Raw genomic sequence first — 16,109 nt, 5'->3', positions numbered from 1 at the left:
ACTGATAGCAACTAATCTTTTTCCAATAAATTCAAATCGTACTATCTTAACTAACACAACCAACCTTCACAGGAGAAAAAAGCAAATTAGTAAAGAGCTAATAAAATGAATTATGCAACCAATTAGTTAACCTATTTCTAGCTGAAACCAGCCTATAGGTAAGCCATTAAATAAATCAGTTTAAACAGTATCTTAATATTGAATTACTAAAGTAAAGTAAGTTGGAACAGAAGTAAACTAGTTAGTCCTTATGCCCCAATTGCACCCGCTGGAGTTAAACCCCATGATCTTTGGATTTTTGCGCTCCACTGGACTTTTGCTGCTCAAGACTGATCTCTCTTGCCTCTTAAGCAAGTTTTGTTCAGAGCTGGATTCATCGGGTTAGAAATTCAACTCAGGTAGTGGTGCAAAACGGGCATTATCAGATCGACCGCTTGTTATATGCGGCACCTGATATTTAATTCCACTGACTGTAACGGAACTGAATATCAGATGCTGTGTGTATAACGGCTGATCCAATAATGTCTATTCCATGTCACCGCCCAAGACAAATTTCTACCCCGTAGTATTAGAAAAAGTCTCATCTTTGACAGCCTGTATCTTATTGCATTAGTAAGATTTCTTTTTTTAAATTTTAAATTTTAACTCAGAGAGTAGTAGGGGCGTGGAACGCCCTGCCTGCAGCAGTAGTAGACTCGCCAACTTTAAGGGCATTTAAGTGGTCATTGGATAGACATATAGATGAAAATGGAATAATGTAGGTCAGATGGTTTCAAAGGTCGGCGCAACATCGAGGGCCGAAAGGCCTGTACTGCGCTGTAATATTCTAATTCTAATTCAAAAAAATTCAAATTAAACATGTAATATATTGTATTACAGCAATGGGCAATTTTTTTTAGGCTGCAGTGGGAATATGTTAAATATCAGAAACTTATCCCAGATTGCAGACTCCCCAAGAGCAACACCACACGAGAGATACCAATTTATACAACTCATTACATGTTGCCAGTTAAAACAAAATATGACATATTCAAAACCAGTAAAAGAGAGTGTGTAATTTTTGAAGAAGACCTCTATTAAATTGACCAGATTTAGTTTGTTTGCAAAAAATTGTCTTTGATAAAGACACAAAGTGCCCCTTGCAAAGTACCAGAAGGGTTACCCCACTTGTTCTTAATTTGTATATTTGGTTACAACTTCAACAAATGTACCAACAATATCACCGACGTTACAGCACGCTATTGAAAAACCTGAATTGGACTTCAGCAACATGAAAAGGTGCCTGTTCATTGAAAGTAATTAGTGTACTTATACATAATGGCATGAACACAACGTTTGATTCTCATATAACAGTTCACAGCTATGTCATTCCCAATACTTTGAGAATGCACAAACATGATTTTTATTGTGGAATTAACCGGGTAGGATTTTTCCTGCGAGCTTCTGAAACCTGCTGTTAACCTCAGATGGAGATCAGAAGCCCACACTATAGGCTGGATTTAGTTCCCAGCCTGACATCGGGTTCTATGGTGGGGGTGGTCAGAGAATCAGAGCGGCACTGGCTGCCACAGAACCCGACGCCAGGATTGCCAGGCCCAATCTTCCTGGTGGCAGGGAATCTCTGTGGCAGCCCCTCTGCCACTCTGCCACAGGCCCCTGTTTTCCGTATGCTAATTAGATATTTGCATTAATTTAAATGTAACCCGCAGCAATCTTACCTTCAGTTCCCAATCTTCAGCGTGATGTGCAGCACTCACGCCTTCACTTTCCCGCCCAGAGAAAACTGGCGCCACCGAGGTGGGAGAGGGAAGCAGTCACCATGAATATGCTAAATGGCTGTCGGCAACAAAATTCAGCCCTATGTGGGGAAGTCACTCACCTCCAATAGGAGGCCCTCCATCTTGGAAGCAGTAGCAGGTTGTCATGACAGGTAGGTGAGGGAGAGGACTTCCCAAAATGGAGGCATCCTCTCTCCAACTTTTTGAAATTTAAAATAAAAAACAGATCAGAGTCACCATTGTTGGAGGGGAAGCTCTCCACAGGGCAGCCTATGGCTGCAGCTGAACCCAGACAGGCAGGGAGGGCATCTAAGCCTGCATAGAGCGCCCCCCCCCACTTCGACACCCCCATCCAGGTCTGCCATCAGGACACTGTCCCCCACTGCCTGCAGGGACCTGGAGGCCAACTGGAAAATCCCAGTCAGCTTTCGACAATTGGCCTTAAGTGGACACTAACAAATTGAAATGGCTACCCGCCGCTTGCAGGCAGTTAGACCTGCCCCCCACCACCCCCCCACCAACCCCTGGGAAACTGGGACGGGGTAGGATGAAGCCGTGGAACCAGCATGCCAGCCGCCGAAGCAAAATTTCACACACATCCACCTCCATTCCCACCCCCAACGAGGCCTAAAAACCAGCCCTGTGTGTCTCCATGGTTATTTACAGGATCCTTCCCACTGATGTACCAAATATAATTACATAGTCCGACTAAATAATAATGCTGATGAGCAATGCAGTGAGTTAGATGTTAGCCTTTCATATCTAGGTTCAATTTTAATACAGACTAAAAGGATGAAAGCCTCTTCTATCTGCTGTCTTTATGAGTCCTTTATAAAATGAATTGCAGTAATCTCAACATAATTCTTTGCAAAACTGCCCTGAACTTGGCACCAAATTCCATTCAGTTAGGCCACAGTGGTGGAGAAGTCACACTGGTGCACCAGTGATCAATGCCTTTACTCAAGAGAGTAGTTATAGTGTGAAATTCACTATGACATGAACTGAGACAAATAACATAGATGAATTTAAGGTCATGCTAGATAAGCACATGAAAGAGGAAAGAATAGAAGGATATGTTGATATGGTTAGATGAAGATGGGTGAGAGGAGGCACATTTGCCAATAAACAATGGCAGTGACCTGTTGGGCTAAATGGCCTATTTCTGTACTGTGCATTCTATATAATAATGAGTGCACATTTGACATTAAACTTTACTAAGTGTACTATAATTGACCTGGAAGTGCTTGATATTGGCATTAAATGCCTGCAACAGAAGGTGCTCAGTTCCCATGGATTAACTTTCCTTACATTGCTATGCACAAAATATGTTGATATTCCATTCTTTTCTTGCTTTTACATTTTCCAATGGTTTTATGCAACTCTCTCAGGGTAGATAAAATTTGCCAGTATTTTCCACATGCTGTCCACTGCAAAGAAGTCCCTCTAAGGAACCACAAAAAGAAAATTGTTAAACCTTCTCTACTGTACTGGCATATCAGAGCACATGCAACAACTCATGGCAAAAATCAAATGTGAAATTGCGCCTTCTTCAGGAAATAACAGATTTTCCCCTTCCTTTGTTCAAAGCAGGACATTGAAAAGCCTCTTGATGTCACTACAGAGTTTGCTATGTGACTTGATCGGAGCTGTTTTCTGTGCCAAGGTGACATCCTGAATTATACATTAAACCAATAATGTGGTATCTTGATACCTATCATTCTATCAATCGTTTATACCCCCTCTTGCCCCCAGAAATAATTACATTAATATTAATTAATTCACTAATTTATTTATTTAGAGATACAGCACTGAAACAGGCCCTTCGGCCCACCATCAACCACCCATTTATACTAACCCTGTAGTAATCCCATATTCCCTATCACCTACCTACACTAGGGGCAATTTACAATGGCCAATTTACCTATCAATCTGCAAGTTTTTGGCTGTGGGAGGAAACCGGAGCACCCGGCGAAAACCCACACGGTCACAGGGAGAACTTGCAAACTCTGCACAGGCAGTGCCCAGAATTGGACCCGGGTCGCTGGAGCTGTGAGGCTGCAGTGCTAATCACTGCGCCACTGTGCCGCCCCAAATGATATTAATGATAAAATATACACTATGAAAATGATGAGGGAGTGCATCTATATACAATGAATTAATATAAACAGCAGGGTCAGAAAAGGATTTTTAAAATCTGCAATAAGATCTAAAATATTCAAAGCAGTTACTCTTAAAGTCACAGCTGTTCCTTATAATATTCCAGGATGAATAGCCTGTAAAATGATGTTCCAGCCACAAATTCTGATCTCTTTGAAATTTCTATCATATTTCAGGTTTTGTGGTAAAGGGGCACTGCCTTTGAAAATATTTAGTGAACCTTCTTTTGTTTGTCTGCCAAGTACTCGATGTAATAACGTAATTTATGTCAAGATGCTCTGTAAAACTGCCATCAAATTACCTACATGTGACATAATCATGATAAAAGTGACACAGGGTACCACTCCTGTTCCCATCAATAAAGACAGTGCCCCTTTAAAGTGCAGTGAATTATTTATACAGTCTATTCTTCATCTTGCTCAATTCTCACGATAAAACAAGTCAGCCAGACAATCCAAAGCAAGTACTCTGCAAGATTTAATTACAGGTCTTACTCTTTAACAATTCAGTCTAGCACCCACTTCTCCATTTGCTCAGAGTGTCACAATAATGGCATCTCCCTAAAAATAGGATTGCACAGACTGCAACATACAGGAATCACTGCATTCCTTCTCTATCTGAAGGATTTGTCTAGATTCATTCTGGAGGCTGTCTGTACCTGGCCTCTGAGGTGCCACAGCTGCAACTGCCACTTCTTCTGGAATCCCTCCTGGTAACTCCCAAGTCTGCTCTTGATTTACGAAGCTGGAAGTAATCTGTTAGTTTCCCAAAAGTGGACATCGCTGAGGTGCTCACACTGCGTGGCTTTCAGATCACAGGGACATCGAAGCCAGCTGAGTTCTGCCTCTTTTCTTGTGTGTGTTCAATTCAATACAATCCCTCCAGTGATCAGCAATACATTCAGATCTAAAACCCAGACTATCTCATTGGAGACACACACACAAAAAAAAGAGATCGACTTCAGAAAGCAGATCACCTGATGTTGACTGCAGCTGCTGGAGAGATGAATAAAGCTCACAGTGAAAGCTCTATTCAGCTGCGAGTCTCTCAAATGCTTCGGCACAGTCTCCATTCATGTACAGCCTCATCACATGCAAAGATTTTTTCAGCACACACACACCACTTAAAAAAGAAATAAAACTGCTGCATGATACATCTGGCTATGGTGTAATCCCAGTGCACACTCCTCCCTCCTCCTTATTTTGCCCGCTTTTCATTGAACCAAAATGCTTCTGCAAAGACTGCTATAGGTATCTCCTCCACTGTCGAGGACCCATTAATATTTAATGGAGATCAAAACAAGACGGAGCCTGATGCAGTGCAATAAAAATAACTAGCTGTAACCGACACTTCTTCAATTTCCAATCAAAGCAGGAGAACCATCCAAAGTGGGATCCTCTCCACACTTCATTCTGTACTTCAAGTCAAGTGAGCTTAAAAGCTGAGAACTGCTGTGAAGACAGAAGAATTTAAAGGAAATTCCAGCTCTGGCTATTGCATCTACCATGAAGTTTAAAACTCAGGAACGTGAAGTATGGATGTCACAATTTCTCCAGAGAATTTGCTGTTGATTTGTGTCTGTTTTTCAGAACAATCAGCATGCACTAATTTTTCTCTCCAACTTTTGTGGCTCCTAAGGACACTAACTTATGGAGGGATACATTTCCATGGGCATCAGGAATTCTCTGACACCTTGCCCAAGTTGTCATTTTTTATATGTAAGCCTTGACAGTCAATGTCAGCAGACTTCTGACCATTCAGGGCATCACACCCAAGCCTGATCCTGCAGTCCTCACTCAACACCCATATCCCATCACTTTCTAACAGGAGTCACGAGGTGAGGATGAGGACCAGTGCCCTGAATTAATATCCCCCTCCCTGGGCCAGTGGCACTCAGTCCAGTTGCAGCAGCGTATTGTTGTCCATTGGCACAAGCTAACTCTGCACAGATTATGGGCTGGATTTTCCAGTAAGTTGCAAGACACTGACATATGGACCAAATGAGGGTCCTGAGCCCACACATGCCAGCAGTGGGACCAGCCTGGCAGTTTTACTGGAGGCAGCCTCCTAATTGGCCACCTCGGGGCCGACCATCCAATTAAGGACAGTGGCCGGGCTCTTCATACCACTGGTCCCATCGCAGCGCCACTAAGAGAGGTGGGCATTACTGAGAAATGTCGGAGATCTCGGCGGTGCCTCAACATGCAGGTGTCCTTGGACAGGTAAGTTCAAATAAAAAATTCAGGATGGTTGAGGGCAGAAGGCCCTGCCACTCAGAGGGGAAAGCCTTCCGGGAGGATCACTGGGGCCACATGGGTTGGCTTTCTCACCCGTGGCCTCTTCTGTGATCCATGGAGCCTCCATGAAGCTGCTAGACTGCCCACATGGTGAGGGACTGCCCTGCCACCAGCAAAATGCCAGCGGTCCCGCTTGATGGCCCCTAATTGGGGCCTGTAATATGTAAATAGGCTGGCTGCCTCCGTGGAGCGGCAGCTGATCCACAACCAGACCCGCTTCCTGCCCGCCGCTGGAAATCTTCCCCGGCAGTGGGACTGCATCGGGAAGCCATCCCAACGTAGCTCCCAGCTATTGTACTAAACCCTGCCCCCGCCACCTGGTTCTCTGCCTGCCACACGGCGGCCAGTAAAATTCAGCCCTGTGGCTCCAACATGCATTATTTTGTCTTTTTGTCTTGCAATGCTGTCAGATAAAAACTAACTGAAAACATGGTTACAAAAAACACTTGTAAAGTTAAAATGATGAAAAATATAGATAGCACATATCAGGTAGTGATTTCCTAAGAATTTACAGGACTCATTTGATCGGAGAGTTCAGAACACAATTATTGAATACTTGAAGTTTACTTTCATGATGTATGAGACAAATATCCATTAATCAGATTAAACTCCCAGGTATCTGTTATTCTACGTATAAACCATCCAACACTTTTCATTAGATTTCAGGCTGTGACCCACTCCCGGATATTTTTTATTTCTATAAAAACATGCATTTATAGAGCACCTTTCATGTAAATAATTGTCCCAAGGTGCTTCACAGGAGTGTAATGATCCCTCCATTAGATTTCTAACTGCAACTCACTGCTGATATCTAGTACTGAAAAATAAACTGTATGAGCCCTGTGATTAGAATCCAGCATATATTCATTCCCAAGTTTCATCACCCACTTCAATAGTGTCAGCTTGCTGAGGCTGAGGCTGAGCTGTTATCAGCTTTGGCTCTGAACTTGTTGGTTTTGGGTTCAAGCCATATTTTGGAATTTGACCATATAAGGGTAAATCTGCCAAATCCTTGTCTCATGACAGTGTATATATTGGCCATAAATTTCTGTCCCTTGAATTTAATCCCGGGATTCTGTGACTTAAATAATGTGCTGGGAGCATGGAAGCCAGCAGGGGATGGAATATCTGATGCAATAGCTCAAGGGACTGATTCAGCACCTTAAAGCAGTACTTGTACTTTGAAAGTACACTCTGTGGACATTATTTCTGGCAACTGTTTGAAAGATGGCAAAACAGAGGAAGGGCAAAGGGAAGATAGAGAACTGCTTACTTTTCAGATAACCCCTGACGATAGTGCTCAAGAAGTGAAGGAGAGATGCCATCTTTGGTTTGTGCAGGCATCCAACTCAGAAAGCAGCTGTCCCAAGCTTCATGGCAAGAGCTGACAGAGCAGGTGAGTAACGTTTTGTGGTGAAGAGCCTTGGTTCAGATGCGTAAGACTTTTAACACCACGAAGAAGTTTGCCACGGTTAGTGTCTATTCAATGTATCCATTCCCAATATTCTGATATGGTATGACAGAACAGAAGAAACAGGAGCAAGAGGAGACCATTCGGTCCCTCAAGCCTGCTCTATATTCAATACATTCATAGCTAATCTTCTGCCTCAACTCCATTTTTCCTCCCACTCCCCATATCCCTGATTCCCTGAGACCAAAACTCTATCTCAGCCTTCAATATATTCAACAATGGAGCATGCACAATCTCTGGGGCGAAGAATTTCAAAGATTCACAATCCTTTGAGTGAAGAAATTTCTCCTCATCTCAATGACCGGCTCCTTATCCTGAGATTGTGACCCCTATATTCTTCCCCAGCCAGGGAAACATCTCAGTATCTACACTGCCAAGCCCCTTCAGGATCTTGTGTGTTTTAATGAGATCACCTCTCATTCTTCTAAACTTCAGAGAGTATAGACCCAATTTACTCAGCCTTTCATACCAGGAACCAATCTAATAAACCTTTGCTGTACTGCCTCCAATGAAAGTATATCCTTCCTTAGATATGGAGACCAAAACTGCGCACTGCACTCCAGATGTGTCTCGTCAAATCCCTTTACGACTGTAACAAGACTTTCTTATTCTTGTCCTCCAATACCTTTGCAATATAGGCCAACACGCCATTTGCCTTCCTACTTGCTTGCTGCACCTGCATGCTGCAGGTGTTCCTTGTACGAGGACACCCAGTCTCATTGAACATTAACATTTAAAAGTTTCTTACCATTTAAAAAATATTCCACTTTTCTGTTCTTCCTACCAAAGTGAATAACTTCACATTTCCCCGCATTATACTCTATCTGCCACCTTATAGCCGACTCACTTTACCTATCTATATCCCTTTGTGGCCTCTTTGTGTACTACTTACAAATTACTGTCCCACTTAGCTTTGCAACGTCAGCAAACTTGGATACATTACTCTCAGTATGTTCCTATAAGTCATTAATACAGATTGTAAATAGCTGAGGCCTCAGTACTGATCCTTGCAGCACTCCACTAGTTACAGCCTGCCAACATGAAAATGCCCCATTTATCTCTGCTTGCTGTCCGTTAAGCAATCCTCCATTCATGCTGATATATTACTCCCAACTCCATGAACCCTTATTTTTCATATTGACCTCTTGTCTCGCACCTTATCGAATGGCTTTTGGAAATCCAAGTGTACAACATCTACTGGTTCCCTTTTATCTACCCTACCAGTTACATCTTCAAAAAACTCTAATAAATTTGTCAAACACAATTCCCGTTCCGTAAACCATGTTGACATTCTATGATCATGTTATGATTTTCTAAGTTCATTGCTAAGACAGGACAAATTGTAATTATATAGCACCTTTAACATAACAAAACATCCCAAGGTGCTTCACAGGAGCGTTATTCAGCAAAATGTGACACCAAGGCACATATGACGATCTTAGAACAGATGGCCAAAAGCTTAGCCAAAGAGGTAGGTATTCAGAAGTATCTTAAAAGAGGAAAGAGACGTAGAGAAGCGGAGAGGTTTCGGAAAGGAATTTCAGACCTTCAGGCTTTGGCGACTGAAGGCACAGCCGCCAATGGTGGAGCAATTAAAATCGGGGATGCACAAGAGGCCAGAATTTGATAAGCACAGATATCACAGAATTATTACAGCACAGGAGGCCGTTTGGCCCATCATGTCTGCAACGGCTCTCCAAATGAGCAATTGACCTAGTGCTATTCCTCCACCTTCTCCCCGTAACCCTGCAGTCTATCTTCTCTGCTCCGCTTGGGCAGTAGGTCTTTCCTGGTGGTCCATAGTGACCTGGTCATTAGACAGAATAGTTTTTTATTATGTAGTCTACTACTTTCAGTGGATCAGCAATGATGCTTGCAGCCACAGCTAAGCAAACAGTTCCTTCTTGGGTAGGCTGGAAACAGCAATCCCAATTGAAGACCAGACCAAGTACATACTGGGGGAGAATTTGTCATGCATATTCAATAATATGGTCAAGCAGCCTTTAATCTGAAATCCTCCTTTCTAAGAGTAAACAATTTAAAATAATTGAATGCAACACATGGGACCTGAAAGTGGGAAATTTGGCAATCTTAATCCTTTTTATGATTTTCCAGAACATTCTCAATTTAGCAAAAGTCCACCAGTGTGCATCATCTACAGCTGAATTCAGTTAATTCTCATAACTGAGTTGCCAAGAATTATTCTATTTGCTGCAGAATTTCAATAAAGGAGATTAATTTATAGACAATCTTAAAGTTTCATCTGCTCAAAACATCAACAGCAATTGCTGCACAAAAAGCTAAACTCAAAGATGTTCCACTCTTTTCAGGTGACACTTGCTTCTGCTGCACATTCATGGCTGGGATTTTGTGAGGCTCCCAAGGCGGGGGCGGAGGCAGGGTGGCGGGGAGGGGGTACGGATTATCGCGATAGGTGACGGGGCTGAGGGCCCATTGTCTCCCCATCATCCAGTGATCTTCTCAGGGCGGGATAGGCTGACGAAGGCCTTCCCGCCTAGAGGCCAATTGAGGTCCATTAATGGTATATTAAGGGCATCTTCCAGCCACTGCTGGAATCTTACCAGTGTGGGGGGGGGGGGGGGGGGGGGGGGTGTAGTGAGGGGAGTGCTGGCCTCTGCCCACGCAGGCAGATCGCGTTGTAAATTGAAATGCCCTTCCGGCGGGTTTGGGACGGCTCTGTCCTTCGTGGGCAGTTTGTGGCCCAAGGAAGATCCCTGCCAGCAACAAGTTTACCCCCCCGGGACCCCGTCGCCCTGGACTGCAGGACCATCCCCCAGCCTGCACCGAGCCGGGGCCTTCCGGACTGGCTCTGGCGACCCTGCCTCACTACCTCTGTTCCTGGATTCCAGCACTCGGCCTAAGTCTGAGGCCTCTGCAGTACTGACAATGGCCACCGCTCCCGGTGGCACTGCAATACCGACGAGTTGCCGTCCTCTGATTGGCCGGCAGCTCCTGAAGGCAGGATCCCCATCCCTCTAAAGCAGGGTTTTCCAACATATGGCCCATGGGCCAGGATCCGGCCCGCCAAAGGTGTCCATCCAGCCCACAGATGCAAACTGTATCCGGAGTCGTTCTTCATCCTCCCCAGAAGTTCCGTAACTGGAGATGGGAAATTTCCCATTGTCCTCTTCTTGCAGAGCGGCCTTTTTAAAAACATGGCACTGAGTTTCTCAGCTCCGCTGCTGAAGCAGGAACGCACTTCCCAACATCGGACAGATTCGGGGTTTTCCAACTGTTTCTTAAAACCCACGAGAAAACCCTGAATTCCTGCTTCAGCAGTAGAGCTGTGAAACTCAGCGCCATGTTTTTAAACAAACTGACACTGAGTTCCAGCTCAGTGCAACTGTCAGAGAGAGAGAGACAGAGCTGGGGGGTGGGGGGAGGGGTAGTGAATAAAGAAAGAGAGGGGACAGGGAGAGAGAGTAACAGAGAGAAAGGGGGGAAAGCAGAGAGAGAGGGAAACGGAGAGGGGGGAACAGAGAGAGGGGGGGAAACAGAGAGAGAAGGGACAAAACAGAGGGAGAGGGAAAACAGAGAGGGGAGAAACAGAGAGAGCAGGAGACATGGGGGGAAAGAACACAGAAAGTGAGGACAACACAGAGACGGGCGACACAAGGAGAGCGAGAAACAGAGACAGAGAGACAGAAATCAAGATCACTCCTGACAGATGGATATCTATCCAGAATACTCTCCATCGTTACATCAAGTGTGCGAGCAGAGATTGACTACTTATGCAAGCAAAAACATTGCCAGCTATGTCATTAAATCAGTTTTCAATATAGTGACAGGAAAGTAAGTCAATAAATATGTCTTCTCATTTAAAACTTCTTCACAAAAATGCATTTTTATTGTTGGTTTTATTAGTAAGATAATTATTAATGCCTTTATCTTTCAAAATTTGCCCACCGGCCCCCCAGGCCGAGCAAAAATCGTAATGCGGCCCTCCACCCGAAAAGATTGGACAACCCTGCTTTAAAGATTTTAAAGGGAGGGGATCCCGCCTCCTGAAACTTTGATTTAAAAAGACCGGAGGATCACTCCGGGTGGGGCACGAAAAGGCTGGGGTAGGGCTACCCCACAAAATCTAACCCCATGTGTGTGAATGTTGGGGGACAAGATGATCAGACAATATTCTGATGCCTTGCACAGTTGAATAGCCTATCAACATTCATTACCTAAGATCACAAAGGAAGGCTGACCATTTGAACAAGGTAGAGGAGGGCTACCACTGCCAATGGCACCAAACCCCAGCATCAAGCATTCTTTTCAGCTTATCAGGGTGTTATGAAAGTGCTTCCATTTCTTGTTAAATTTTTGAGGACTTGTGTTTTAAAACTGAAAAGATTCCATGGATGTGTTTTTTTACAAAGCTCACTGAAAGGACGCTTGAGATGTTGTTTGAAAACAACCTTTTGCAGAAATCATGTGCCTTAAGCTCAATAAACAACAGAAACCTTGGTGACCTGGGGAAGATGTTTACAGGGAAATGACATGTCAAGATTTATGAGGATCAGGAGGTTCTGACTTGTTGTTTGGTTTTACTTCTGAGATGTTGTTTTGGTTCAGTTGGGGTGTGGACTGTGTTTGAAAAGCAATTGAAGATCAACTTGCCAAGAAAGAAACTCCATCTCATCTTTCCTGCACCTCTCTAAGAGACCCTGAGAGATCCAATGTGTTAGCTCCTCTTTCCTCCTGTCTTTGGAAAAGGCCTGCGATTCAAGTGTGTGCTGGCTGAAACCCCTGATGCCACATTTCTCCTAGAAAAACCTGCCAGATTAACTCTCGATGCTGCCTGGAAAGAACTGCTCCAGAAAAGATCCCAGTAACCCGTTACTATATACCCGAATGCCAGACCAAAAGGGACAACTGACATCCTACCGTATCTTCTTTTTTTTCTTCAAGAATTAGCAAGTATTTTCCAAAGTATTCTTTTTTTGTCTGTTCTTGTAACAGACCTCTGCAGAGAGAATTTCTGTATTTTTTTTTAGTGGGTTGGATTTTACAATGCCGCCACCGGTAAACAATGGTGGCCCGCACGCGCCGGCAGAACTTCACGGAGCCGTCATGACATTAGATGCAGCGGCTTATTTAAATGGTGGATCACACCACCCCCCCCCCATGACATGGAGGAGGCGGGCAGTCCGTCCCTGAAAATGGCGCAAGGCACCACTGCACCGGTTTCAAGCCCTTCCACTTAGTTTAAATATTTAAAGAGATAGTCATTTAAAATTTATTTTAAAAATTTTAATAAATGTTTGTAGTCCCTCTCCCACCCCCCAATAACCATACAATTCATTCCCTGCCTTCTCGCCATCACCACCCCCTCCCCCGCAAAATGCTTACCTAGTGTACCTGACCTTCCCCCTCCCCAAAGTTCACAAACCTTTAACTTCACCCCTTCCCACCACCCCCTACACCAATCAAATTAGTTTGACCCCGCTCCCTGCTCTCCCCCTCCCCGTGCACTGAAATATTTACCTGCTCCCTCCTCCCCACCAGTGTCCCGCATCGGATCTCCGGGCACCGGCACCAATATCAGAGTGGGTAAGTGATTAATTAATTTATTTGCATTGTTTAAATATGTAAATTCTGCTCCCGTCGCCGAGCAGCGGGGGGAGGGGGGGTGCCACCACGTGGCCTCGCCGCCGCCAGCAATATCGGGCCGGACAGTCCCAGGAGGGCCTCTGCCGGAGGCATTTTCCACCCCCCTCCCCCCCCCAACCCCACTACATCCCCTAACATCGGGGGTGGAGTGGGGGGGGGGGGGGGGAGGGGGCTGTAAAACCCAACCCAGTGTGCATGAGAGTTTGTGTGGGGGGGATTTTGAAAGGGAACTTTCATATTTCAATCTGTGTGTTAAAGCTTTGCTTCATTACTGGATAAGTCTTGTTTTATGATAAACTGATAATTTTGTTGTTTATTAAAGAAATCTGGTTGGTGTAGCTTATTCTGGGATAAAGAGTAGAGTATATGATTGACCTCATCAGTAACTGGGTTAACATTTAAATATATGTTGTGACCTGTGGAGAAGTGGAACTAGAAAAGACAGTGCACTCCTCCCACCTTGGTCGTAACAAGGGAGAAAATTGAAAATAAAATGGAAAATTAGATAATTCAGGAACACGTTGTGCTTGAAGAGTTCTGCTGGGATCAAGGAATGTACACAGTGCCATATGGTTTGCTACTTTGGAGCCGTACTGCCCAGGATGATGCTGATAAGATATGTAATGGTCTAAAGTAGCAGCAAGTAAAAACAAGGCAGCAAAAAGAACTGGGACAGCATGGCTGAGTCCTTGCAGACGTGGAATGGAATGAAGAAACGTTATAGATTACGCAGTCAGTTATAAATCATGGGCTGCGTGCTTGCAATTTACTGGGACATACTCCCTTCAAGTACTGTGCTTGCTGGGAGCATCAGATCGCAAAATCATTTCTTATATGGGGTCAGTTGTAAACAACACTATACAGTGTGGAACTGATTCATACTCTCCAAAAAAAAGCCCAGGGCTAACCAGTCTTCATTTGTCCCAGATTGGGGAGGGAGAAAATTCAGTTAAGGTTCCCACTTTTGATCACTATTCAGTAACTTCTGCCGTAAAGTGTATGTGGCTATGGGTGCCTCATGAGAAAAGAATTAAGCTCAATCCTAATGCCTTCCACAGTTGAATATTTGTCTGACACTCACTATCGAAGAATCACATGAAGAATGATAACCTGGATCAGTTAAGTGTGGTGATCTGTACCCATGAAACTGTGTTCCTGCATGAATCCAAGCACTCCAGAAAAAATGGAAGAAAACTAAAGCTTAAAAGGATTAGAGGGGACATGAGGACAAACTTTTCACCCAGACGGTAGTGGGTGTCTGGAATTTACTGTCCGGATTGATGGTGGAGGCAGAAACCCTCAACTCTTTGCACCAGAAGTGCTGTAACCGGCAAGGCCACGAACCAGGTGCTGGAAGGTGGGTGGCTAGTTTTTTCAGCCAGCACAGGCACAATGGGCTGAATGGCCTCTTTCTGTGCTGTAGTTTTTCTATGGCTCTAAAAAAAGAAATAAACAAGCTTAGGAATGCACTTCAGGCTGAATAACACTCTTTGAAGAGTGGTACTTATTAACAACGAAACCATTGTTCACGCAGTTAACATCAAATCCTGGGAGTAGTCAAAATCTCCTCCAGCTCAAAGTCAACAAAATCAAATTCATCCTTTTCAGCTCCTTCCAGTAATTACTCATCTCTAAGTCCAATTCCATCCACCTCCGACACTGCCCACTCAGGCTCGTGCACGAGTTCAGCGTTCTGTCTGGGGATTTTTATGCCTCTGAGAGGGCTGCCTTTTTGTTATTACTTACTATGTCTTTTTTTATTCATTTATGGGATGTGGGTATCACTAGCAATGCCAACATTTGTCCGCACTCCCTCAATGCCTTTGAGAAGGTGGTGAGCTGCCTTCTTCAACCACTGCAATCTAGGTGGTATGGATACACCCACAGTGCTGATTAGACTTTCTCGTGATACAACTGAGCAGTTTGCTAGGCCGTTCTAGAAGGTGGTTAAGAATCAACAACATCACTGTGGGTCTGGAGTCACATGTAGGCCAGACCGAGGAGGGACAGAAAATTTGTGAATCTTTGGAATTCTCTACTCCAGAGAGATGTGGATGGGCAGTGATAGATGCTTTGGGTATTAAGGGATATGTGGATTGTGCAGCAAGGTGCAGTTGAGGTAGATCAGCAATCATCTTATTGAATGGCAGAACAGGCTCAAAGGGTCAAATGGTCTCTTCCAGCTCCTATTTCTTATGTTCTTATGTTCCAAATACTGGGTCAACATCCAGCATGTTACTGGTATCCAGACAGAGTGACCACTGGCTCAGTGTTTTATTACTGCCTCTGAGTCAGAAGGGTTGGTTTTGAGCCCCACTCCAGATAGCCCCGGCAACTGAAGACTGGAATTTCCCTTTTCCTTTGGTTCTTTTCTTTCTTCTGTACTATATATTGAATAAGAGAGCAGACAGCTGGTGTGCTGCAGTCCACAGCCAATGCGATTTTTATAGAGAAGTCATAATGGCACAGAAGGAGGCCATTTGGCCCATCAAGTCCATGCCAGCTCTCTTAAGAGCAATCCAATCAGTACCATTCCCCCGCTCTATCCCCGTAGCCCTGCAAGATTATTTCCGTCAAGTACCCATCCAATTTCCATTTGAAACCATTCATCATCTCCATTTCCACCACCCTCATGGGCAGCGAGTTCCAGGTCATTACCACTCACTGTGTAAAAAAGTTCTTCTTCACATCTCCCCTGTATCTCTTGCCCAAAACCTTAAATCTTTGTCCCCTACCTTGTACCATCAGTTAAATCAATTAAATTAGTCAAGCATGATCTGC

The 16,109-nt window shown here is 44.3% G+C and overlaps 1 protein-coding gene across 1 annotated transcript in view; it reads right to left on the bottom strand.

The window, feature by feature from the left end:
- ankfn1b (ankyrin repeat and fibronectin type III domain containing 1b) overlaps positions 1 to 4,715 on the bottom strand; it is a 1,028,185-nt gene extending 1,023,470 nt beyond the window's left edge. The window contains exon 1 of the mRNA XM_068056894.1: positions 4,594 to 4,715. Coding sequence (XP_067912995.1) covers positions 4,594 to 4,715 — 122 coding nt within the window. The remainder of the gene's footprint in view (positions 1 to 4,593) is intronic.
- Between the last annotated feature and the right edge of the window lie 11,394 nt (positions 4,716 to 16,109).

This window comes from Heterodontus francisci, chromosome 24 (assembly GCF_036365525.1).
Source record: "Heterodontus francisci isolate sHetFra1 chromosome 24, sHetFra1.hap1, whole genome shotgun sequence".
Classification (NCBI taxonomy): Eukaryota; Metazoa; Chordata; class Chondrichthyes; order Heterodontiformes; family Heterodontidae; genus Heterodontus; species Heterodontus francisci.
Note: the sequence above shows the minus strand (reverse complement) of the source record. Positions and strands in the feature narration are given on the sequence as shown.